The sequence below is a fragment of the Cebus imitator genome, unplaced genomic scaffold, assembly GCF_001604975.1.
Source record: "Cebus imitator isolate Cc_AM_T3 unplaced genomic scaffold, Cebus_imitator-1.0 Scaffold91, whole genome shotgun sequence".
NCBI lineage: Eukaryota > Metazoa > Chordata > Mammalia > Primates > Cebidae > Cebus > Cebus imitator.
This window is the reverse complement of record NW_016107406.1, coordinates 844,752-872,214: the sequence shown is the minus strand read 5'-3', so window position 1 is coordinate 872,214 and position 27,463 is coordinate 844,752. Positions and strand designations below refer to the sequence as shown.

The following is a 27,463-nucleotide window of genomic DNA, read 5'->3' as shown; positions in this document are numbered from 1 at the left end:
ATGTCTCATTTTCAATACAGATACCTTATGGGGGGAAACGTTAAAAATTATTACAAAGTATTTTAATTTTAAAAGCAATTATCCTATCATTATAAGTCAATAAAGCTGGGAAACTAGAAGATTTAAAAATAATGTATCCTAACCCATCGTTTTTAGAGTAAACTAAACCAAGGTGAAAAGTTCACTTTGATTCTCTATTATAAGCCAAATTACTTAACATGTCCCTAATTATTTGTAAGTTAATTTGCTGTTTTTCAGCTTATTTGGGCCTTTAGTCTGTCCAATTCCCCAATATCGACATAATTTAAATTTTTAGCATTGGTATCCAATGCCAATCAATAAATTTTTAGCATGGTAGCCAATGCTAAGTAAACTAGAATTGTATGTGCAGTCAGTGTATGTTCAGGAAATGCAAACTACTCCTGATACCATCAAATCTAATGCATTATTTCAAAATAGTTTTCAAAGTAAAAATATTGATGATATTTGCAACATTCTTTTTAATGACAAATACTTCAGTGTATCTATTAGCTCAGTCAATGAAGAATCATGTATCTCATTTAAAACTATTCACGTTTTCTAATTGTCACAAATGCCCACGCCAAAGGCTATGGGTTGACAGCAGTGGATTCCCAAATATGCACACCGACAGAGTCCTAGGTCAGAGGTCCCAAATTCAAATACAGATGGGATTGGCAGAGAACACAAGTCAAGCAGAAAGAGTCCAGAGCACAGGAACTCTTACAAAGCTTCTGACCTAGACAACCACAAGACATCAAGAGAAGCTCCACAGATATTATTTGCTTAAGCTGGGTCCACTGACAACTCCATTCTCTACTACCCCAACATTCACTGGGTGCTGGCTGAGTGATAATAAATTGCTGCTTTGCCAAACTCATCTAAACATGCCAGTTGCTCCTCTTCCTTAAGACTAAATTTTATGATAAACTTTTCCAAAAAGAAAAAACAGTATGCAATGTACCTGTACATGTATATGCACAACTCTACTTTGGAGAGTACCATATATAAAGTTAAGGATAATATTGGGTAAAATCTTTATTAAAGTGAAGAAAGAGCTAGGAAGATATATATATAACATTTGTGATTTGAGGTCTATTATTCAGAGGCAATTCAACTATTTTATTAAATGCATTATCAAGTGAAGTCTGGTGTGTTTTTTTTGTTTTGTTTTGTTTTTGAGACAGAGTCTTACACTTTACCCAGGCTGGAGTACAGTGGCGGGATCGCTGCTCACTGCAACCTCCACCTCCTGGGTTCAGGTGATGGTCGTGCCTCAGCTTCCCAAGTAACTGGGACTACAGGTGTGTGCCACCACACCTGGCTAATTTTTTATTTTCAGTAGAGACGGGATTTCACCATGTTGGTCAGGCTGGTCTCGAACTCCTGGCCTCATGTGATCCACCCACTTTCGGCCTCCCAAAATGCTGGGATTACAAGCATGAGCCATGGTGCCCAGCCATGAAATCTTTTAAAAGTAAAGATTTACCAATTGTTTTCCAACTAACTAAAAATTCAATGTCAAATTGATAAGTGCAAATACATAAAAAGCCAATGTTAGTAACCTTACAACAAGACTTTTTAAATTTAGTCTGCTTACAAACGTGTCAATTAAGTACCCCAAACACATCAAGTTGTCTATGGGTTTTTCAAACAGAACAGATGAACGGAGGCTAAAACAAGAAGATATTTTATGATAAACTACACTTACTGGCTTATCCTTGATAGTGGGACTTGATACACAAAGGTAGAGTTTTCCATCTTCTTCAATGCATGCATCAATGAGAGCCTGCACAGAGCTTTCATCTTGAAATAGCAGGAATGCATAGCCTGAAAAAAAAAAAGGGGGGCAAAAGAAGGCTTACATGTTTTCCTATTTTTGGGTAATTCTTCAGGTGAAGGGAATCATGCACTAAAACTAAAGAAAGGAAAAAGGAATAGGAAAAAATATTAAAACAATATTTATACCAAAAGTCTGATAACATCAACACACAGTTCATTTTGGTAGTATCTTGAAACATCTTTCAGAGTAAAATTAAATTTGACTTAAAAGTATACTGAAATTTTAAAGAGCATTTGGGAAAATGCAAGTTCAACAATAAAAAATTTTACAGTGAAGGCGAACATTTATGAAAAGGCTATACATTAAACAATGTAAGAATAAATTATATAAGTATAATGAATCTTGGGAATTACCTTTAGGAGGAAAATAGGATTTGCTCTCGGCTTTATGAGGCCAATCCACAATCAAAGGGCCAAAGCGACGAAAACTAGCTGTGATCTCATCTAATAAACAAAAGAAAAAAGTAGATTTAATATGTATTTATGATCATTTTTTGAAAGTTTTTTTTTAATTTTAAATCTACTATTTACAACAACAGTAAAAAGAACTCCTTAATCCCCTTCATCTAGATTCCCCAACTGCTAATAATTTGCACATCTGCCTTCAACCTCTTTCTTCTTTCTCCCTCTATCTGTATATACGCATAAATCAATCTAGCCATCCAGCCAAGCCAGCCAGCCAGCATATTCTTCTGAAATGGTGCCCTGTAATCCCAAACATAACTATTGTTATCTGCTCAAAGCAAGATCACTCCCTTATATACCAATTTTGATATAACACTACTATGCAATTCACAGACTTCATTTAAATTTCAAAATCCTTTCTGATCCACAGTGCTATCCAGAAAACAGGTTGCATTTAATTATCATATCCTTAGAGCATCAGTCTTTTTTCAATTTGGAACAGCTCCATGTTCTTTCTTGTCTTTCATATTCATTCTATAGAATGGCTGCTATGGTCTGAATATTTATATTCTCTCAAAATTCGTATGTTGAAATCTGTTCCCCAATGTGAGGGTATTTGGAGCTGGGGCCCTTGGTAGGTGATTAGGTCACAGGGTTGGAATCCTTCCATGGGGATTAGTGGTTCCATGGGGAAAGAGGTTCTGGAGAGACCCTTCACCCCTTCTGCCATGTGAGGATGCAATGAGAAGACTATTATCTACTAGGAAGCAGGCCCTCAGCAGACACTGAATTTGTTGGCGCCTTGATCTTGAACTTCCCAGCCTCCATAAAGGTGAGAAACAAATTTCAGTTGTTTATAAGCCACCAAGTCTGTTATTTTTTATAGCAATCTGAACAGATTAAAGACAAAGACCCTCAACCTGGGTCTGTGCTCTGCTTCCTATGACTAGAATCATGCTACGCATTCCAAACTGGAATATCACCATAATGGTGCAATGCCATCCTGCCCTACCATAAGCATGTTAACCTTTTCCTCCCGAGATAAGGGCCCATTATGTTGCCCTGGCTGGTCCTGAACTTAAGTGATCCTCCTGCAACTTTCCAAGTAGCTGGGATTATAGGTGCATACTACCACACCTGGAGGGCATGTCAATCTTGGCCTGGTTTCTCTACCGCAAGAAAACTTCTCCCTTTGTAATCAATTATAATTGATTACAAAGGGAGAAGATCTTGTAATACTCAGTTTTACAAGAGTATATTTTGTTGCTCACCAATATCCTGTTCCTTCATGAGCCTTGGCATCCATTGAAGACTCCTGCCTGTATTAACTACCACAATAATGGTTGCCAAATAATGATTAACTGTTTCCATAATTCCTTCTACATATATTAGTATTGTGCAGTAAGGGAGCTTTCCTTCTGTCCCACTGATTTATTTATTTATTTTATCGGTATCGTCTATTTTATTCAATGGGTTGTGATCCAATTCACTCCTTTATCTTGATGCTCAATATGTCCCAAAAATTGTCCCTGATTTGGCTCTAATTATCAAATTGTCAGGGACAATCTGTCCCTGCTTGTCCCATAGGAGTGGGTGGCTTCTATGTTCTTCACACTTCTTGCCACCATTCTTTAAGCACTTTAATGCTTTTCTGGCCTAAGAAGATACTCCAGGCTCGTCTTATTCTTTCCCTGTATCAGCCTAAGAATCAGTCCATTTTTTTTTCCCCAAGATGTATTGATCCCTTTAGCAGCAAAAGATATTTAGAAACTAAGATGCAGGTGCTCTATATGCTCACTGCTAGTGAATATTCATTATTTCTAAGTCTTTGCAGTAGATGAAGCTAGGAAATAAATATGCACACAAACACACATTTATAACTATTTCTGTATCTGTGTATGTGCTGATAAAAACTAGTAAGTTCATACTGATATTTTCAATGTGACTCCAACATCTCATGGCTTTTTCTAGCCTTCCCTCTTTCTATCTTTATATTCTCTTCTCACAGGAAGACACCTAGCTCCCAATACCTGTACAATATGCACTAATTTGCTCAATGTAACCAGTCTTGTCTCTACCCTACTAGCCTCCTCTACCTTCCACCTTTGTGCCTTGGCTCTTGTCGCCCTGATTTCTCGGATACCATTTGTGCTGCTGCTCAGGCCTCTGAGCAAACCCTTCCACACACATGCATACACATCCCCTCTACGTGAGACCTCTCCCCTGTCACCAATCCACTTCCTTGACAGCATTATCTCAGCCTTGGAGGAAGGGAGGGGGAAAAAGGGATGAGTGGGAAAAAATGATAGACAAGGAAGACCTGACCATATTTTGCTATTAAATGACACAAATTATGCTACATTATATATTTGGACACTAATGAGATTATAAAACAATAAATTTCAAAGAGACTTCTAGAAAGGGCAGGTAAGCAGGTGTAGGTAAGAACTGATAATAGGGCAGGGTAAAAGAACAGAAAAGAAAGATAAGGAGTATGTCTAAATTCCAGTCTGTTAGAGCTGTTTTCATCTCCCCCATACTGTGAAATAGTCTAGTCTCCTCTGCTATGACACCTGTTTCTACAGTAAGTTTAGTTTGTGTGAGTCTAATCAACAGGGAGCAATGTCAGTAAAACATGGAATTGTACTGGTTCATAAATGATTTTTCCTAGGCAAGGTGAGCTAGCATAGTGAGGAAAGAATTATAAACTTCATCAGAAAAGGAAAAACTCCCCCACTTCTCTGATGTACAGGTACAAACTCTCCCAGCTCTATTATAAGAAAATTAAAAATAAGCACAGCAACAAGAATTTCCTTGTCAGAGAGATATGCCCCTAACCTTCCAGGGCTCTTCTTTCCCAACAGTTTAGTTTGTGCTTCCTCGGGTGTTCAAAGATCTGTTTCCATCTGCATTGTCTCCACGCTTGCAAGCCAACATTTCTGCATTATTGGTTTTGCACATTTTCAATATTCCCTGAAGCAGCCCCAAGTGTGCTGAGCTACTTGCCTGAAATGTCCAAGTTATCTCCAAGGTACTAATTCTCTTCTTGTTAGTGTTTCAGGTACAAAGTTCATTAGGTTTTAAATGATTTATCTTTAACCTTATTTTCCCCCATAAACCCTGTAATTTTTAGTGCACAATTCTGCAGAACACAATATTCTTTAAGCTATGCTGAGGGCAGGATGGAGATTGATTCAGACAACCCTGAAATTTCAGCATAGCTTCCACCAAGACATTTAGAACCATTTCTGTCTCAACCTTCCAAAAGATAAATACTCTTAAAGAAAATGAAGTGACTTGATAAGTGTGATCCCAGTCTAACTGTGAAGATATTAAACCTTATTATTAGATCTTAGACATGTGCACAGAAATCTGTTCTTCATACCTGTAATCCCACACTTTCGGAGGCAAAGGCAGGTGGATCACAAGGTGAGGAGATCAAGACCATCCTGGCCAACATGGGGAAACCCCCTCTCTACTAAAAATACAAAAATTAGCCAGGCAGCGTGCGCCTGTAGTCCCAACTACTTGGGAGGCTGAGGCAGGAAAACTGCTTGAACCCAGGAGGCAGAGGCTGCAGTGAGTCAAGATCGCACCACTGCACTCCAGCCTGGGCAACAGAGAAAGACTCCATCTCAAAAAAGAAAGAAAGAAATCTATTTTCTTCTCCATAATATGATTTAGTGTATTTCCATTTTCATTCAGGAAACTGAGACAAAAGAAATGAGGAAAGTGACCAAGGATAGGTGATTGCTGTAAGGTTTGCTACTGTGATTTTTATTAGGGTCACTGAGACCCATGGAGGAACAGCATATTCCTGAACAAGTCCCTCTAAACCTTTGCATGGCTGGCTCTTTATTCAGGTCTCGGCTTAAATATCACTTCCTCAAAGAGGCTTTTCTTATCCACCTAATTTAAAAAAACTCCTGCATCACTATATTACATCATCCTGCTCTTTGCTTTTAAACACTTGCTCTCTAGTATTTTCTTGCATATTTATACATTATGGGCCTTCCCTCAATAAAATGTAAACTCTATGTAAGCAGGGATCTTCCATCCTGTTTACTACCTTAAATAAGATTATCTTTCTTGTAGTACAACTGTAGGCTATATTTTTCAAAAGTTCATGCTTAGTCTAAGATTTTAAACAATAAACTATATATTCGTGGAGCACTCATAAAATATGGGGGAAAAAAGAAGAAAAATACATCACTGAATTTGTCCAAAGTAGCATATGCAGACAAAAAGGCAGTTAGTACCCATGTATCCCCACAACAACTGAATCCCTTGGACGTTTTCCCAGTGATGTTTACTCCTTTTCATGCAGTCCAATCCCTTGCTTTAGTTGGTTTGCACAACTCTGCTCTCCTCCCTTCTATAAATTAATCTTATATGCCATGATAGGAGGGTAGGACAAGAGAACAGTACAATCAGGGCTGACTACTGGGGCCAGATGAGACTGTTATTGTAACAACAACAACCACTATCCATGAGTTTCCTACTGTGTGCCACCATCTGGGTACCCTGCTATAAACAGTTATTTCCAAGTATACCTTCATCAATGTCTGGAGGCAATCCGCCCACAAACACCTTTCGAGAATATCGTTCCACTCTTTCTCCATTCTGGTGAGTGAAGCAGTGAGGTGAACCCAGGCCACTATGAAGAGGTTGATCCCCACGGCCATCATCCAAGAATCCATCTTCCATTGGAAACAGTGAAGACTGACCTGGAATAGAAAGCAGGGAAAAAACAGTAACAGAAAATGTTCCTAGCCACTATCATGCATGAGAAACAAGGAAACAGCAGATTCAATAAAACTGCTGCTTTTATTTTTCTCACTGAGTAATAGAATCACTTAGCTATATACTCTTGAATTCCCAACCAACTTAAAAGTCCCAACTGAGTCAGAGAGAAAGCACATGGTTAAATATTAATCGAGGGCTACTCCAGTATTCCACTGGGATCCAGAAACTTCAGTGAGGTGAACTGAAGTACAGGAGGGGAGAGCACGCTTTAGCAAGCAGTCGGCAGCGAACTGTACTCCCTTGGCAGGGCCCCATGGCCACTGGCAACCTAGACATGGACACTAAGTATTAAATTTGGCTATAAGACATTGAATCACTGACATTTCTTTAAAAGATCAAACAATATAGCCTGCACAATTTCCTCTATGAATGTGTTTAAAATGAACAAGTAGATTTTTTTTTTTTTTTTTTTTGAGACAGTGTCTAGCTCTTTTACCCAGGCTGGAGTACAGTGGCATAATCATAGCTCACTACAGCCTCAAACTCTTGTGCTAAAGTGATCCTTCCACCTCAGCCTCCGAAGTAGCTGGGGTTACAGGCATGTGCCATGACACCTGGCTAACTTAACAAGTAGATTTTTAAAGTGACCACTCATTTTTGTTTACCTTAACTAATGGGATAAAATCAAAACCTACTTAATGTTATATTCCAATTTCACTGTGTAGTCTTATGGAATTTAAGATTATTAGGCATGTTAAAGATATATTTATTATTAGCTGGGTAATTATCAGCTTGCTAAGGGTATTATCAATTTCTAAAAACTAGTCATTAAATTTGCTGTTTGAAAATCTTATCATCCAGAATATATATGCAGGAAACACCAGAGATGCCAATATGTGTAACAGTCTTTCCATATTTACCTGACAGCAAAATACAAACTTTTAAATCATAAGGAAAACACAGAGCTACAAATAGCTACAGAATCTCCCAAGCGCTCTTTTAGCACTTTTCTGGCTGCCAATTTAATTCTAGGTACTACATGAGGAATTTGTTAATGGATCCTCTAGAAATGTATCTCAAGTGCTCTTACTTTAATAGAAACATTCCAGGTTTTGCCATACTTGTCTTCAATTTCCATCACTAAACACAAATAATAACAGTATATTTGTTACAAATTTATCCTATAATAGCATATGTCAAGTGAAGACAAAAACATTATAAAACTGGAGGTTATTTCGTGAATGATCTTAAAAAATCACTTATCCTTTAAATCTAAGTTATTTAACTGTCTTACTTTCTTGTAAAAAGGCAAATTATAGGTGCCAATAATAAGTTTTATTGAGGCACCTCTAGGAAATGATTATTTAGAATTCCCTAACATTTCTAGAGCTTTTCCGCCCAATGTTTGAAATTTACAGGATTAGTCATTTATTTAGCTCATCTCATTTTAAACCACATATATTGTTTACTTAGTAAAAAAGAAAAAAACGTAGACATAAGGCATTTAAGTATAATTAAACCTCCAAGATAATGAGGTATTTTGAGACTGGTATGACTATATTTTCCTTTTTAAAGATTCTTAATTTTTTTCTAAGAAATTCCTTTCAGAAAAAAAAGCAAATCTTTAGATTTAAATAAATTGAGTTTCTAATATAACACAGGGAAATCGTTTTGATTCAAATCCTATCATTCTGATAAATTTCCTTAGAGCTCCTTAACTCCTTCAAATGATGTCTAAAATGTTAATTGTAACACAAAAAGTATGTAAGGATCAAAGCTGTGCTTCATTTTCCCTCTCCCCTTCCCCACAAAGGTTAGAAATTAAACAAGCTTGGGTCCTCTCCAAATACAAGTGATACATTTAAAAGTTAGAAACAATAATGTTACCTCTCCTTCGCCCATATGTCCTTGCTGCATGTCAAATGAGAAAAAAACAAAAACAAAAAAACAAAACCTTTCAAACATTGTCAAAAAAATCAACTGTGATTTCATCTACCAGCTTTTGAAAATAAAAAACTGTGACTATATTCTTCATTTCCTGGTACATGTCTCAAAAACAAGAATTCAATGGAAAGAGGCCAATTTTGTGCATTTTTAAAATTTCTTCAAGGACACTGTAAAACTTCATTGAATCTTACTTATTTCAGGGGAAACTTTTTGCTATAATTGTTATCCAAGGTTCAAACTATTATGAAATTAAGGAAGTATACAACAAGATCAAAACCAATTATTACCATATTAATAACGTTTTCCCTTAGAATTCGCTGCTAACTAGCAATTTAGTAGATATACCAATATTTAATTCATGACTTTTTTTTACCGCCAGAAGAGAAATACCAATTTCACGGTATTCCTCAGTTAATCCCTTATAAAAAAAATTGTAACAAATGAAATCTTTAAGCAATTCATCAACTTCATTTTAGCCAACAGTTTCCTATCCCTAATCAAGTCTTCTACCAAGTCCTAAATGTTGGAAAAGTAAAAGATTTGGTATTGTTATTGCCATGTAGGTTGTAGTCAAGGGGCTAAGTAAAGGTAATTAATAATCCACTAGAATACTCAGGAAACGACAGTATAAATTTTAAATCAGAAAACCTTTGAGAAAATGTCTTCCCTGAAACAAATTGGCACTTATAAGCCCAGCCTATCCAAACAACTCAATTCTATTCAACAAACATTTCTTGAATGCCTGATCTTGTGGATAAATAGTAAATAGTGAATGACCCTGACCTCCAGGAACCAGCAGCTTTTAATGCCAGCAGGCCACAGAAGCAAACAACAGTGTAGCATGCCTATTGTTATACTAGTTATGCAGTAGGTGCAACAGAAATAGAGGAGGAAGAACTGGCTCTGATGAAAAAGTTGGGGGTGGGGGTAGGGAATTTGAGGTAGCCCTTAAAGGAAAAACAAAGGAAGGGCATTCCAGGCCCAGCAGCGTTACAGGCAGGGGGTGTTGTAGCATTCAGGGAAAGGTGGCCAGAACAGAAGCATGTAGAACAAGTGGGGACTTGCTGGGGATGAGACTGCAACAGTAAACTGGGATAGGATTTTTCTTTTTGGAGACAGAGTCTAGCTCTGTTGCCCAAGCTGAAGTGGTGCGATCTGGGCTCACTGTGGCCTCTGCCTCCCCAGTTCAAGCGATTCTCATGCCTCAGCCTCCCGAGTAGCTGGAACCACAGGGGAGTGCCACCATGCCAAGCTCATTTTTTTTTTTTTTTTTTTTGGCAATGACAGGGTTTCACCATGTTGGCCAGACTGGTCTCGAACTCCTGATCTCAAGTGATCTGCCCATGTCAGCCTCCCAAAGTCCTGGGATTACAGGCATGAGCCACTGCACCCAGCCTAGGATAGGTTTTTGAGTGAGAAGGTATAGCTCTTTTAAGAAATCACTACACAAGCTCATAAACTGGTCAAGGTTTTTCTTCTTATTCTTCTAGATAAATGCTAAATAAGTATAGCTCAGAAGTATTATGTGAGTATCTTCCAAAGTGAAATTATATCTCAAACCAAAATATACTATTTCTGCCACACTTAGATAGCCCTGGATTTCACCAAAATATTTGAGCAAATGGATTCACACAACGTAAAATCTCCCTCAAGCAGTTGTGCTTTCACTTTAATAGGTCTTAAGTTTAGAGGGTTGGGGAGGGCTAGGTATTTTCTGACTTAATTAGACAATAGTTAGGAAGACAAATAGCATCACAAAAGCTGATGCTTGTTTAAGAACATTCTATTCATACAACTGCTTCACAGATAAGGGAGTTTGGGGAAACAAAGTAATGATTTGAAAATCTTGGTGCTGTCAATCTTAAAAAGTTGATTCATGCTGCTTGGATTTCAGAGAAAACAGATATTTGAAAAGAACAGGCTTTTATAAGCTACAAAATTAACATGAAAACTCTCACAGCTTCCGTTATTTCAAAAATAAATAATTTCAGGAATAGTAGTAAGGGCTGTGGATCAAAAGTTACAATCAAATACTTCCGAAATCTTCAAATGTGTGCTCTCAAACTTTGGTTATATACTGTAAAATAAAACTGGTCAATATAAAATAATTTATGGTTAAATTCTGAGATTAAATTCTGAAAGCCATGTAGACATTTTCACATATTAAGAGAAAACAGGTTGTAAGTGAACAATGTTCACAACTATAAAAGTTGCCCAATCAAATCAGGTAATTAATGTAAATTAATACTGAAGAAATAAAAACAATGACATTCTGGAACATGCAAAACAAGAATGTGTAGTTTTTATTTCCACTTATTGTAATATTTATACATTATTTTTCATGTAAATTTTGACATATGACATATACACAAAAATAAATTGTAAGTTCAATGAATTTTCTACAAATTGAACAAATCTATGTAACTGGAACCCAGTTATTAATAGAATGCTAAATAATGCCACTTTATCCTGTATAAAAAAGATACACTAAGCATCTTTTCCTCATTTATTTAAAATTATAGTGGCACACACTTTATGATGAAATACTTGTAATATAGATCCTCTCTGCTTTTCTGAGGAAAATGTCAGACAGATTTCTAGTCTCATGACTAGCAAATGTTGCTTGCTATTTGATGTTTCTCAAATACCCAAGGAAGTTAAGTTAAAAAATGACTTTAATTATGTTCAAAGAAATCTATGTTTTGGAAAAGTTCCAAGTCAGCAAAAACTATGCTCAGAATTTTCCTTCATTTACCAAAAAGTAGACTCTTAAAAAGATTTTTTTAAATCCACGCTATTACCACTGAATAAAAATCTCCCAGTCCCCATCAAAGTTTAAATGACTATTACTTACATGTTTATCTAATTTTATTTTTACTTCTTAGTTTTGATTTATTTTTATTTTTGGAGATAGAGTTTTGCCCAGGCTGGAGTGCAGTGGTGCAATCTCAGCTCAGTGCAACCTCTGCCTCCCAGATTCAAGCAATTTTCCTGCCTCAGTCTCCTGAGTAGCTGGGATTGCAGGCGTATGCCACCACATCCAGCTTTTTTTTTTTTCACCCTGTTGTCTAGGCTGGTCTCAAACTCCTGAGTTCAGGCAATCTGCCCACCTCAGCCTTCCTAACTGTTAGGATTACAGGTGTGGGCCACCATGCCCAGCTTAGTTTTGATTTATAAAGTCCTCAATAATTTAATGTTCAGAACTAACAGGATTCAAGAATGTTAAAGAAAAAGGGGGGAGGGCACTCAAACTATTATGGCCATAAGTTTTTATGACTTCTGGACATGTTATTAGATCTATTGATAAATACTTTATCACCAAAATGTCCTTATAGGACTGCTTACAAATGCTTCCTTTCCTTGTTATTAGCCCTATATGCACAATCAAATTCCCTTTAGGAAAGGGAATACCCATTAATCTGTAATACCAGACTTACAAAGAAGGTACAGAAAGACTTTTCAGGGCCCTCCCCACTTTCTCCTTCCCCTCCCATTTTATAAAAATAAAACATTATTTATCTTATTAAAAGTACCTTTTTCTCATTTGTTGCAACATTTGTAATAATCAAAAAGAAACAAAGTACCCATACATTCAAAAGGAGAAACACCGAGTACAGGGCATTTTTATTTATTTATTTTTTTTTTTCAAAGGAGCAACCCTATTAACTGAGAATGTGTCATTTTATTTTAAATGTGGCTCATGGTCATGTACCTAAAGCTCTCTAAGATGTGGCCTGCATGCGGTGTCCAAGTGTGTACTGTAGAATCCTTACTGTGTACATTTAAAAATAAAGAAAATATAAATAGGTATGAAGGAATAGGCATAAAATCTTTTTACTTTTTTTACTTTTTAATTTCTTTTGATTTTTATAGAGATGGGGTTTTGCCATGTTGCTCAGGCTGGTCTCAACTCCTGAGATCAAGCAATCCACCCACCTGGGCCTCCCCAAATGCTAGGATTGCAGCCATGAACGACTGTGCCTGGCCATGAAATAGTTTTTCTAGAAACAACCACAAGAACCTTTGGAGAGAAAAACTTCTGGAAATAAGAAAAAAGGCTTTCACTTCTTGTTTTATCCCTTTCTATACCATCTGAATTTATTATTATTGCATATGCTATATAGCTATATTTGTTAATGGACCTTTTTGGTTTTCTCCTTGGTACTAATATTAAAATAAGCAAATGATACATTACTTTCATACAAAAGCCTGGTTTCCTACGTGAGAGCATCTAATCAATTCTGTCAAGAATAGGACTTCAGGTCATGAAGGATAAAATATTACTATGTTTTAGTGGACAATGAAAAAATGGATCCTACTCAGGTTATGCTGATCTACTTTAGGCTCTCCATTTGTGCACCTCTCACTGCCCCATGGTGAGAAGGCAGATAGTAATTCTATTTGGGAAAAAAAGTTGGTGTAGCTTACATGATAAGATGCTATCAAATAACTGACTTTTGGCCAGGCATGGCTCACACCTATAATTCCAGCACTTTGTGGGGGCAAGGATCATCAGAGGTCAGGAGTTTCAGACCAGTCTGGCCAACATGGTGAAACCCGTCTCTACTAAAAATGGAAAAATTAGCTGGGCGTGGTGGCAGACGCCTGTAATCCCAGCTACTCGGTAGGCTAAGGCAGGTGAATTGCTGGGACCTGGGAGGTGATGGTTGCAGTGAGCTGAGATCACACCACTGCACTCCAGCCTGGGCAACGGCACTAGACTCTGTCTCAAAACAAAACCAAACCAAAAAAGCTGACTTTTCCATTAGGACTAAAAGAAAATATACGAGAGGAGGAGTGGGGAACTTAGCCAAATTAGTAAGTCAGTTGAAAAGCTATAAATCAAAAACTTGAAGCTAAAAGGAGTTAATCTATGAACAAAAGAATAAAGATGGTAGAATCAAAAAGCAGACACAATCATTACAAAGATCAAAGTATATAATTCCACAAAGATTAAAAGAAACATTTTAAATAATTTTATAGATGAATCCCTAATTTAACAGGCTCACTGCCACATAATTAATTTACATATGCTTTATACTTCGAATTTCCTATGTCATGTTGGCTTATGCTTATATTAGCTTTTTGGTACAACAACATTCAAAGAATGTCCATAAGATATGATAAAGACACTATTATTTATAAGGCCTACCTTAGAAAAGAGCAGAGAATGCAACTCTAGTTTCTTCATGTCTCAAACCCTCAGTTTTTTATTTATAAAAATGAGGAGCAAATGAGGGAATAATGAAGGACATCATGTGTATATGTAATGGTCAGACAGTCACATACTCAATAAATAATCTCCTCCCTTTCCCAAAAGTAAATTCATATTCATATATTCTTAGTTTGATCTTCGACAATTATTCTCAGCTTTTCATTATCATTTTAAGGATAAGAATTGTAAAGCACTTTAGAGTTTACAATATATTTCATATTATCTTTTCAACGAAGGGATTTTTCAACATGCTCCTTACTGTAGCAACTAGAACCATATGACATACATTTTCAGTAAGTGACCATCATCTACATTTCTCTTGGGTAAATTATACTTCCTTTTTGATAGATTTCTTCCCCCTCCCAAGCAAACAATATTCCTCCTTTCATTCCAAAAAACTATAATTAAGAGATGTTGCGCTGGGCGCAGTGGCTCACGCCTATAATCCCAGCACTTTGGGAGGCTGAAGCAGTTCAATCACTCGAGGTCAGCAGTTCGAGATCAGCCTGGCCAACATGGTGAAATCCCATCTCTACTAAAAATACAAAAATTAGCTGGGCATAGTGGCAGGTGCCTGTAATCTCAGCTACTTGGCAGGCTGAGGCAGGAGGAATCACTTGAACCCGGGACATGGAGGCTACAGTGAGCTTGGAAATCAAGCCACTGCACTCCAGCCTAGATGAAAGAGTGAGACTCCATCACACAAAAAAAAAAAAAAAAAAAAAAAAAGAGAGAGAGAGAGAAAGAGATGTTGTTCTGTGCTACCTTTAAAAGATCTTTAATCTCTTCCTCAAAGGAAAGAAAATACATACATGAGTTGTTAAAACTTAACAGGTTTTTTGTTGCTCTATAACTTTCTCCTGCCCCAAGCTTAATTTTTAAAGTAGTTAATCCTGAGGGCCAAAGCAGTGGAATGAAAGCTTAGAGAAAAAAAAAGTATAATACACAAGCATTTTTATTCAGAGGTAATGGTGGTTTCTCAGGTAAAATAAAGCTTCAAGCTGGGTAAGAGGAAAATTAATCTTTTAATCCAATGTCTATCTCAGAGCTAAGCCAAGATACTCCAAAGGAATTTGAGGTAACTGGCCTATGTTTAGCACTTCCTCTCACCTAACTGGGAAACTAAGTTTCAGACTTGCTTTTCATAACCATAAAATGGGCATTCTAACTATATCCCTGCTACGTGAAATTTACTAGTAAAAGGCACCTATTACGAGCTGAATTGTGTGGCCACCCTCCACCCCCTCCCTCCTGTCCAAATTCATATGTTGAAGTCCTAACCTCCAGTACCTCAGGATGTTACTATATGTGAAGACGGGGTCTTTAAAAAGGTAATTAAAGTTAAATGAGGTCACTGGGGTGGGCCCTAATCCAATATGACTGGTGTCTTTATAAGAAGAGATCAGGACACAGACATACACAGACAAAAAACCATGTGGCGACACAGCTATCTAACAAGCCAAAGAGACACGCCGCAAAAGAAATGAACCCTGGTGAAACCTTGATTTTGTACATCTAGCCTCCAGAACTGTGAGGAAATAAATTTCTGTTTAAGCCAACAGTCACTGGTACTTATTATAGCAGCCCTAACAAACTAATATAGCACCCAAAAAGTACTTTAGAAAGTTTGGTTTTAAAAATACATTGAAAATCCAAAAACTCTCCCCAAGATTGCTGCTCAAAAAAATCTCTACAACACAGCAATAAATGAAAAATTCTGTAACAGCCTTAACACAATTATCAATCATTGTTGAATTATATTGGCATTGCCTTTTAACATGAGTGGTATATGAAGGTATCTGTATAAAACTGTAGGAAAACTGATGATTGAGCAGGGGAAAAAGATAATTTAATCCATGAATGAATACAACCTATACATCTTTGTACAGGCAAATTACAACATTAGTCCAATATAAACCACTGAAAACTGGTTGATTACTCTGACTTTTTTCTTTCAATTATTGTTATTATTTTTCCAGTAAGAGGCTGGTGAGGGGATTTTCTTTTTATTCATTGAGGATTTAAACCTCTTTCCAAAAGCTTTGAGGTTGCTTGAAAATTCCAAAAGAAAGCATAAAATAAAAATCACAGTCAAAATTCAAATGTTCATGTGAGAAGGAGAACATTCCCTTTCTCTACATTTACATGTAGCTGCTCTACATTTTTATCAAAACAAAACAAGAAATGGTTTTCAACAGATACTTGGAAGAAAAAGCTCTGAAAGTTAGCACTGAAAGAGAGTAGAGTGGCCATATAATTACCTTATTAAAGGTTTTTAAAAGCCTGAATAGATATGGTAGACAAAGAAGAACAGCTCCTTATAGCACCTTTCAGTCTTAAAATTAAGTAATGACTGACTATAAAGTAACATAAATTAGGCTTTTATTTTCAGTTTTAAGAAAAGGCTGCATGGACACAAGACACGAAGGAAATGCATTTTAAGGTGCATAGTTTCAAGTTATCTACCTTATGACAGACAACAAAAGCAGTTTCAACTTTCAACAATTTTTGCAAACCCATATTAATCCTTTGTTCTGTATTTTTTTCTTATATATTTTCAGCTACTAAGAAGCAATACTTATCATAGCAGCCCTATCAGATTAATGAACGACATTAATTCCTAACCAAAAATACTACTTATTCCAATTCTCTTATTTTGACTTACTATGTGCCAGGTGCTATACTAAGTGATTTACACACATTTAATGTTCACCACAACCCTAAGGGATGGGTAGTATTTGTAAATCTTTAATTAATCCACTAAGCACAATTCATTATGCCAGATTTGCAATACAGGCACCCCCAAAACCTGAGCTAAAGTGAGAGAAAAGCTACTAAGAATCAATACATAAATGAGATTAATTTGTCTACAGACGTGATCCACTCTAGAAGATATTTCACAAACATGACTGACAAAATGGATAATGTGCACATCTTGATCAAGGTCACTAAAACATTGTCTTAACACCCCTCCTCCCCACCTAGTTTTAATTTCATGACTTTCAGGCAATCTTCTGCTATGATCTGGACCTTGCTACTGGAGACAGAATAGGTCGGTGGAGCAGTCACCTCCAGCATCTGCTCTACCTGGAAGTTTTATGTTTCATCATAAATTAATAAATTGGCATCTGGTCCTAGCTGGCTGGTTACTGAAAAACTAATCCTTGATCGAATCTGACAAAATCAAGTTTTGGGGCCCCACGAAGCTCAATACTAGACCTGAGATCATGGCAATCATAACCCCACACTCCTGGGTTTTGCTTGAGGAGCCAGCAAGAGATGTTTCTTAAAAGAAAGACATCTCTCTTTGTCCTTTATCTTCACATCTTTCAGTATGAGGTGATGCTAACCCAAGTCAGTATACCTTTATAATAAACAAAATTTCCATGTATGCAACATTAAAAACTATCTAGTCCTCTCTTAGAGTTCATGGACCAGTAAAATCTAAAAACAAATATTTTGGGGAAGAGTTACTTTTATTTTTTCATTGACAAGTAAGATCATTAAAAATGATCTATTTATGAAAGAAAGGATAGTAAGGAAGATAAAAGGAAAGGCAATTTCATAATAGTATACTTTTTTCTTTTTTTGAGACAGCATCTTACTCTGTCACCCTGGCTGGAGTGCAATGATGCAATCATGGCTCACTGCACCCTTGACCTCCGGATCCCAAGCAATCCTCTCACCTCAGCCTCCCAGGTAGCTGGGACTACAAGCATGTGCCACCACATCTGGCTAGTTTTTAAAAATATTTTGTAGAGAGAAGGTTTCACCATGTTTCCCAGGCTGGTCTTGAATCCCTGGGCTCAAGTGATCCTCCTGCTTCAGCCTCCCAAAGTGCTGGGATTACAGGTGACTTTTTTTCCTAGTTTAAGTGAATTTAGCTTTAAGGAAAACCCACTAGAGAGAGCTTACTTTTCTCAACAACCCTCAACAAAGATGGGCCCCAGAGGCAACTAATCCAACAGGAACACCTTCATAAGGAAACTGGGACAAAGAAGAGTTGATCACTTTGTCTATCATGACACAGCAGTACCCCAAATTTTGGTTCACTACAATTTCCAGTACTTGGACCTGACTCGAACTAGTTCCAAAGGTAAAGGTAAACTCTACGTGTGTGTGTGTGTGTGTGTGTGTGTGTGTGTGTGTGTGTGTGTGTGTCCCTTATGCTCTCCTTATCCTGATGCCACTGTCACCACAGGGTTTGGTTTTTGGCCTAATACATTTATGCTGGAATATTATATTATGGCATTATTTCTGGCACTGTAGCATAAAAGGCCTGCATCTGATGACCAAGTGAGGTTTTATAAACTATTTAGTCTCCAGAAGATCTGATGTACCCAGCAATTCTCATAAATTGAATCTCCTGCTAACTTTTCCTGGCTCAACAATCCTAAGTTCTACAACATATTGATTTCAAACACTAGCCAAAAAGGAGATCATCATAAAAATAATTTTTAACTCCTAATTCACAACATACTAAAATCAAGAAGTGGAAGGATTTTTATTTTTATTTGTTTTGGGAATGATGAGAATACAGCTATTTAGTCCAGAACACTTCTTAGAGGTGTGGGGCTGAAAATGAGCCTTGACAAATGGAAGGCATTTTCTACACACAGAAATTTGAAAATTTACATTCCATAGTAAATTAGTAGAAAAGAAGTAAACAAGACCTCTGTATTTCACCCCATTGTTTTAGACCATGATACTAAAAAACAGACACTAAAATTCTTGTAAGTGAATGTTCCCTCCTCCTGGTGAAACTTAGCTTGCTTCACTATGCACATAAAAAGAGAACTCAACAGAATCTTAGCAGTATTTAGAACAGGAAAGGAGAGTCTAATGAAGGCACTGAAAAGCCAATCAAACTTCATTTTTCTTGTTTTCGTTTGACAGCAAACAGCAAATGACCTTGTCCTATGCAATGTCAAGCACTGTGGTTTTAGGCTGCCTTTTTCTGGTTTTAGATCTCTGCTTACCCTTTCCTCTTGGAACATTTTTCCAGCCACGTGGAAATGGCTTTTATGTTGACATTTCAAAGGTCACTCTACAGAAGCTAATATTAGATAAAGCCAGTCTTTCAGTATCATTATGGGATTTTCATTTATTCTCATAAATGAAAGTTAAGGACAGAAAATCAGTTGGCCCTCAAATTAAAAAAAAAAAAAGTTTCTGCCACAATTTTGAGGTAAAAGAATTATTCTTAAAATAGCTGATAGATTAATGGCAACTTATAATTATCATTACAGAACAAACTAATGTCATTTCTCCACTGTTGAAGCACAACTACTATATCAGTTCTGTGCACTTCACTAGGGTAAATCAATTATCACTTACCATTAATAAGCAGAGAGCTATCGGATCCTGGATATGAATAGTTTAGACGACCTGAAGGTAAAAGAAGGCCGTTACTAAATTTACTTTTTTCATAGATGGTTTAAACTTATTCAATAACAGAGCTGAACTGACTTGCTTTCAAATAGGCAAGGTATTTGAATCAGAGGATATATCAATCAGCATGTTCATCAATATTTAAAAAGGAAAAGTTTCAAAGCAGAAAAAGAAAGTATCTCTCATATTTAACTACTAAGTCCTTCTAATTTGCAAATCCCCATCCAAAGTAATTTTCTTTATACCATTATGTAACAGCAACTCATTATGACAATCTTCACATTTCTGCCCCAATAAATGTGAAAATTTTTCTTCATTTGAGTAGTGTTTTGTTACTTTTGAAAGTATGTAATTGGCAGTAATATTTTCCTATGTGACTCATAAGAAAAGTGCCACGATTATGCCTACATGTACAGACAGGCTAATGGGTTTAATTTCAGGATTGGGGGAACATTCTCAGAGGGAAGAAGAACATTTCACTGAACTTACATCTGACAAAATATATCAAAAGCCCAGGGCACAGCAAGCACTCACTAAATGCTGGGTTACTTTCCTGTAAATTTTGAAGTGTGTCAAAATCTACTTTTGAAACTAAAATGGGCACCCAAGATATCCCTCAAAAAAGAATTTGCAAAGGTACTAAAATTTTTGTTGGATGAACTGTCTTCCAGATTGCTAGCCACAAACACAAGACAGGGAATGGCAGTGGGGTTTCTCTACCTTGAAGTAATTACATTTCTGTTTTGGAAGAGTTTCTACATGTAAACTGAGTATACTACAAATCCTTACTGAGTACACATATGGATCTAGTTCTATACTGTAAGTTATAAAATAGGAATCATCATGCAACACTTTTAAGTCTCCAAACCCTACATGCCACCTGCACCCGCCTTAAGAAGAATGACTGCAGAACACTCAACAGGTCTTCCTCATCTAGGGAATGGATAGGAGGACCTGGTTGGTAGTTCTCTACTATAGTCCCACCTTCTATAAATCAGGATTTAGAACAGGAATTTTAAAGTGACTCAGAACTACAAACATTCCCTTAGGAAACAGCAGTCTGAACACCAAACCCACAGAACCATGACACCCAAAGGCTAAGGAAAAACGGATAAACAGAGGTTCTCCAATGGCTTACGACTGGGGTAGGCCTTCCAGGATGCCAGCAAAGACTGCACCTAGTTCCACTGAACACTCTGGGAACCACAGCTAACATGGGGTCCCATCAATCCAACAGCTACATAGTAACAACTCTTTACAAAGGAACTTAAGGTCTTCCATGTTTTAAAATGCTGCTTCTTTGAAACAGTCTCCAAAGAAATGAACTAATGTCATGAAAAGAGGAAACGATTCTCTATTGCCAGCAACTTTAATGAATCCATATCCAAAACTTGAAGTCTGGATAAATTCTGAACATTATAATTTTCCTACAATTTTAAAACCAAATGAAAGGACTTAAAAGAAATTAAGTTGGTAATTGTTCCGTTTAAATTTCAGCTTATTCCTATGTAGGGAGTGGGGGTAGGAATGGAAATGGAAGAAAAAAAGATAAACATTAATTTCAATATTTCAATTTCTTCCTAAAAATTGGTTTCATACTTTAATGCTAATGTACACAGCCAAGCACCCCAATTCTATCTAGGCTACTGAATTCTATCTAGGCTGCTTTTTAACTACAGTCTGGATCTATGGTCTGTCACAAGTATATATTTTTAAAAGGATAGACTTGAGATGCTAGGAACAAGAACATGACCTTGTTAAAAACTTGTGGGGTGGGGGGCTGGGTGCAGTTGCTCATGTCTATAATCCCTGCACTTTGAGAGGCTGAGGTGGGCAGAACACCTGAGGTCAGAAGTTTGAGACCAGCCTGGCCAACATGGTGAAACCCTGTCTCTACTAAAAATACAAAAATGAGCCAGGCATGGTGGTGCACACTTGTAATCCATCCCAGCTACTTGGGAGGCTAAGGCAGGACCTGTGAGGCAGAGGTTGCAGTGAGCCAAGATCACACCATTGCTCTCAAGCCTGGGCAACAAGAGCAAAACTCTGTCTCAAAAAAAAAAAAAAGTTGTGGGGTGGGGACAGAGTACTGTTTCTGAATCACAAAGTAGGAGCTGATTTTCTGTAACGGGACATATATATGGATTCTGTGCTTCTAAAACTCTCTAGTAAATGGGTAAGAGCTATCACACACTTTCATTTATAGTAAAACATTTTTCAAAAGAATGTCTAAATCAATATAGAGAAAAAATATTTCAAAACATTAGTTGAAGTGTTAAGAGGAAATGTTTTATTATCTCTAAAAAGATATTCTAATTATTTAATGCTAACATTGCAATAGAAACCAAGGCTGTTCTATATGAACCATAATGCCTCTTATTTGATGCCAAGGAAGAATTATTATTTTTATTATTATTATTATTTTTTTTTTTAGAGACAGGGTCTCACTCTGTCGTCCAGGCTGAAGTAGAGTGTGGTGCCATCTCAGCTAACTGCAGCCTCAATCTCCCAGGCTCAAGTGATCCTGCCACCTCGAGACTCCCAAGCATCTGGGACTATAGACACATGCCACCATTCAGAAATTTATTTTTTGTAGAAATTGGGTGGGGGGGTCTCCCTATGTTACCCAGGCTGGTCTCAAACTCTTGGGCTCAAGCAGTCCTCCCACCTCAGCCTCTCAAAGTGCCAGGTTTACAGGAATGAGCCACCTCACCCAGCCCCAAGGGAGGATAATAATAGGAATCCAAAAGACAAACAGGCTGGTTTCACAATAAAGTTTTACAAATGAAGTTCCACTTTATCAGAAACTCATCTTTTGGGTACCTTTTAAAGAGAAAGAGAATATTTTAGCTTGACAGTAACAAAACGGTCCCTTAATTCAATTATGAGATTAACTCACTACATATCTCCTGAAGAGACCTCCCACAACCAAAGTAGGTGACCTTTAACACTTACCCTGTCCCTTGGCCTTACAAGTTAAAGTCATTTTACCCGCCAGCTAAGACACAATGCGCTGCCATTGGCAAAGTTCATAGTTGAACTCTGAAAGTGATACTTGTTTCTAATTTTTTTGATCCAGCCTTGTGATATGATTCCTGTCAGGCTAGAATCAATTGTGGTCTCTAGTAGCAACTACACCTGTGACATTCTGTTAAACAATCAGTTATTCTTTCTACTTATATTTTAACATATAGGCAGTACCTAAGAAAACTGTTTCTTTTTTTAACCTTCATAATGCTTCCCTAACCTGTGTGCTTACTCTTCTGTAAATTATCTCCACAACTAAAATATCGAAAGAGTTGTCCATAATTTATTATGGATAATACATATCATTTTCCTTTCTGGAAATCTTCCAAAAGCTCCCATTAAAAGTGCCATGGGAATTTGGTTATCTACAACCTTTTTGCATTCTCCTTGTACTTTTTCCTTTATTTCTGTTCTAATATCCTCTCTGCTGTATTGGTGTAAATTTCTATAGATTTTCTATTCCATGGCTAGCTACTTGATAATCCCCTCACATGTCTGAGACAGTGGCCCTCACTACGTGTTCCCAATGAAGGGTGTGTATGTAGTTTATATATGTTTATTTACAAATATGTGCTTATATAGAAACATATTTGCATACTTATAAATACATCTTTTTTTTTTTAGATCATTTTAGGTTCGCAGAATGGGGAGGAAGATACAGAGATTTCCGATATCCCCCTGTCCCCACATAGGCATAGCCTACCCCATTATCAACCTCCCCACTAAAGTGGTATAGGTTGATGGCAAAAACCACAATTAATTACTTTTGCAACAACCTATACATTTGTTACACCCAAAGTTTAAAGCGTATGTTAGGGTTCACTCTTGGTGTTCATTCTGGGAGTTTGGACAAATGTACAGTGACATGTATCCACCCATTATGGTATCATACAAAGTGGTTTCACTGCCTTAAAAATCCTCTGTGCTCCACCTAGTCATGCCTCTTTGCCAACCCCCAACCCCTGACCTTTTTATGGTCTCACAGACTTGCCTCTTCCAGACTATCATACAGTTGGAATCATAAAGTATGCAGTCTTCCAGATTGCCATCTTTCACTTAGACATATGCATTTAAGGTTCCTCCACATCTTTTCATGGTTATGATGGCTCATTTCTTTTTAGTACTTAATAATAGTCCATTGTTGGGATGGATCACAGTTTGCTTATCTATATTCACCTACTTAAGAGTATCTTAGTTGTTCCAAGTTTTGACAATTACGAATAAAGCCGCTGTAAACATCTGTGGGCGTGCAGGCTTTTGCGCAGACATAAGTTTTCTCAAGGATCATTTCAAATCTTTTTTTTTCAGGTTCACTTTTTTCCAAGACATCTTTCCCAACAAAGCAACATCTTTTTAAAAAACTCACCTAATTTTTTTTGTAGCTATAAAGCAGCTTCTGGCTTAACCTTCTTATCTCAACAAACTCGCCTAATTTTATTTGTAGCTATAAAGCAACAGCTAACTTTCTTACCTAACCATTTCAGCTTCTGGCTTAACCTTCTTATCTCTCTAGCCCCCTTTGGAATTAGAACTTTTAATACCTAGGCATCTTGAGTTTCCCGTTTGGGTACCAGGTGAGCATTTGATGAGTTCATTCCACTGAACTCAAAATACCAGTATTTCATAAAGTATAATAAAATAAAAATAATTGAGATATCGTTTATACAACCCAGTACCTGCCTGTTGTTTTGTTTGGTTGAATTTTTGAGAACTCATCTATCTTTTATTTTATCTTATTATTTTTTTTAGATGGAGTCTCATTCTGTCGCCCAGGCTAGAGTGCAATGGCACAATCTCAGCTCACTGTAAACTCCACCTCCCGGGGTCAAGAGATTCTCCCATCTCAGCCTCCCAAGTAGCTGGGATTACGGGCACTCACCATCGTGCCCAGCTAATTTTGTTTGTATTTTTATAAAGACAAGGTTTCAACATGTTGGCCAGGCTGGTCTTGGACTCCTGACCTCAGGTGATACGCCCACCTCAGCCTCCCACAGTGCTGGGATTACATGCACGAGCCACCACGCCCAGCTGAGAACTCATCTATCTTTAATCATTATCCAGGTTTTGGCACATTCAGAATTTAATTCCTCAAGGGAGAAGGAAGGCATTAGGATTTCGGCATGTGAACCTATTTGATGGGTAAAATTCAATCTTTGAAGGCTCTTGTTATTGATTGTGCTATAAATACAAAAAATACTGCCTGGTCAGCAGCTCTAATCTTAGGGAACATTATGACAGGAAAAGTACTAGTCTCTGGAGGCCAGCTGTAGAATTTGGAGCCAGAAGCCTGGCATACATCATGCAGAAGGCATAGGCTATATTTGGTGACATGATTCAACCTAGCCAAATATAGGCAACAGAATATAGTGTGACTCTGGGGATCTACACTACCAAATCCTACAACCTACAAGAGATCCATACATCAAGTAGGCAATTCTACGCTAAGCATTTGCCAGTTGGAGAGAACCAATATTTACCAACAGACTGACTTAGAATAAGTGGGGGGAGGAGGTGCTAAAAAGAACAGTATGTACTAGTATATCCTTTGAAGACACTAACTAAAGTACCCGAGTCAAAAAATAAAAAGGAGAAAAGACTAGAGGAAATACTCTTTTACATTAGCAGCACATATATGTATTACTTTAATTAATTAGGTAAAATAAGTTATTTTCTAAAGAATAACCCAAATATTACTGCTATTGATAATTCAACAGGAAATAAAATAAATGCTGCCATTTCAAACAACACAAACACTGAAAAATATCAAACGTATTTCCAGTGCAATTAGATTTCATGCTGTCTATAACCTTTTCTTTTTCAGAGTCATGCCAGCAATGCTGACAACATGATACAGGCCAAGGCCAAGGAATGATAATAGGAAATAACTCTGCAAGGTTCTCCAAAACATAATCAGACAGTCCTATAAAGTGACAGGTAGCATAAAATTTTTAAGAATTGACTTTTGATTGATTCACCCTATAAAAATTTGGATACTCCAAAGAAAAGAAGGGTGTTGGTGGAAGAGTCTTCAGTGACCACCATTAAAAATTTCTAATGCACGGGAGAGGGATCCAAGATGGCCGATTAGCAGCAGCTCAGGATTGCAGCTCCCAGTGAAGGCACAGGGAGTGAGTGGACGCCACACTTCCAGATGAATTTTTGTTGCCCAGGGATCAGGCGATTCCGGGCGGAGGAGCCCCACGGGTTGCCAGTGCAACTCTTTTGGCCGGTGCAGCTGTTTTGCCGGCCTCCAGCGCGGCTGTTCTCAGTGCAGAGTATGCGGGACTGGGTGCCCTTTTAGTTGGCGTTTGGAGCTCCAGGAAGGCAGAGTTGACCATTCAGCTGATTGAAAGGGGGACTGAAACAGGGAGCCAGGTCAGGAGATTCCCGGGCAAGAAAGCACCACGAATCTCAGCACATCTGTTTCAGCCGGCGCGGTCGCCACACGGGAAATTGCATAGATCCAGGTGCCTTTTCGACAGGCAACTGGGGCACTTGGGGGGATAATCGACTGTTCAATTAGGAAAAGGATAAAAGGGGGCTCCGAGGCGGGGAGCCAGGTGATTGGGCTCGGCTGGTCCCACCCCCACAAAAAAACAGCAATTGGAAACCCTGACGGTTGAGATTTTCACAGCAAGCACAGCTGATCCCGGGAAGGTCCAGCTCTCTGGGGGAGGGGCGTTGGCCGAAGGAAAACAAAGAAACAGAAATAACTTCATCACCAACAAGCTGGACGTCCACTCAGAGACCCAATCTGAAAGTCAGCAATTACAAAGAAGACAGTTGATACATCCACAAAGATGGGAAGAAATCAGTGCAAAAAGGCTGAAAACACCCGAAATCAGAATGCCTCTCCTCCTTCAGGGGATCGCAGCTCCTCATCAGCAAACGAACAAGCCTGATGGAGAATGAGTGTGATGAATTGACAGAATCAGGCTTCAGAAGGTGGATAATAAGAAATTTCTGTGAGCTAAAAGAACATATTCTAACCCAATGCAAAGAAACTAAGAACCTTGAAAAAAGGTTTGACGAACTGCTAACGAGAATAGACAATTTAGAGAGGAATATAAATGAATTAATAGAGCTGAAAAACACAACACAAGAACTTTGCGAAAAATGCACAAGTTTTAACAGTCGAATTGACCAAGCAGAAGAAAGGATATCAGAGGTCGAAGACCAACTCAATGAAATAAAACAAGAAGACAAGATTAGAAAAAAAAGAGTAAAAAGGAATGAGCAAAGTCTCCAAGAAATATGGGAGTATGTGAAAAGATCTAATCTGCTACGTTTGATAGGTGTACCTGAATGTGACGGAGAGAATGAATCCAAGCTGGAAAATATTCTTCAGGATATTATCCAGGAAAACTTTCCCAACCTAGCAAGGCAGGACAATATTCAATTCCAGGTAATACAGAGAACACCACAAAGATATTCCTCAAGAAGAGCAACCCCAAGGCACATAATCGCCAGATTCACTAAGGTTGAAATGAAGGAGAAAAGGTCAGGTTAACCACAAAGGGAAGCCCATCAGACTCACAGCATATCCCTCAGCAGAAACCCTACAAGCCGGAAGAGAGTGGGGGCCAATATTCAACATACTTAAAGAAAAAAACTTTCAATCCCAGCACTTTGGGAGGCCAAGGCGGGTGGATCACGAGGTCAAGAGATCGAGACCATCCTGGTCACCATGGTGAAACCCCGTCTCTACTAAAAATACAAAACATTAGCTGGGCATGGTGGCACGTGCCTGTAATCCCAGCTACTCAGGTTGAGGCAGGAGAATTGCCTGAACCCAGGAGGCGGAGGTTGTGGTGAGCTGAGATCGCGCCATTACACTCCAGCCTGGGTAATGAGTGAAACTCCATCTCAAAA

At 37.7% G+C, this 27,463-nt stretch overlaps 1 protein-coding gene across 4 annotated transcripts in view; it reads right to left on the bottom strand.

Moving 5' to 3' along the window:
- CPEB4 (cytoplasmic polyadenylation element binding protein 4) overlaps window positions 1–27,463 on the bottom strand; it is a 79,173-nt gene that overhangs the window by 4,730 nt on the left and 46,980 nt on the right. The window contains exons 3-7 of one of the 4 annotated variants that reach the window (XM_017535099.1): window positions 19,511–19,561; window positions 8,899–8,922; window positions 6,819–6,992; window positions 2,215–2,304; window positions 1,730–1,848 (exon numbers count right to left, since the gene is read on the bottom strand). In XM_017535099.1, the coding sequence (XP_017390588.1) occupies window positions 1,730–1,848; window positions 2,215–2,304; window positions 6,819–6,992; window positions 8,899–8,922; window positions 19,511–19,561 (458 nt within the window). The remainder of the gene's footprint in view (window positions 1–1,729; window positions 1,849–2,214; window positions 2,305–6,818; window positions 6,993–8,898; window positions 8,923–19,510; window positions 19,562–27,463) is intronic. The other 3 variants (XM_017535100.1, XM_017535101.2, XM_017535102.2) reach the window with 3 other exon arrangements.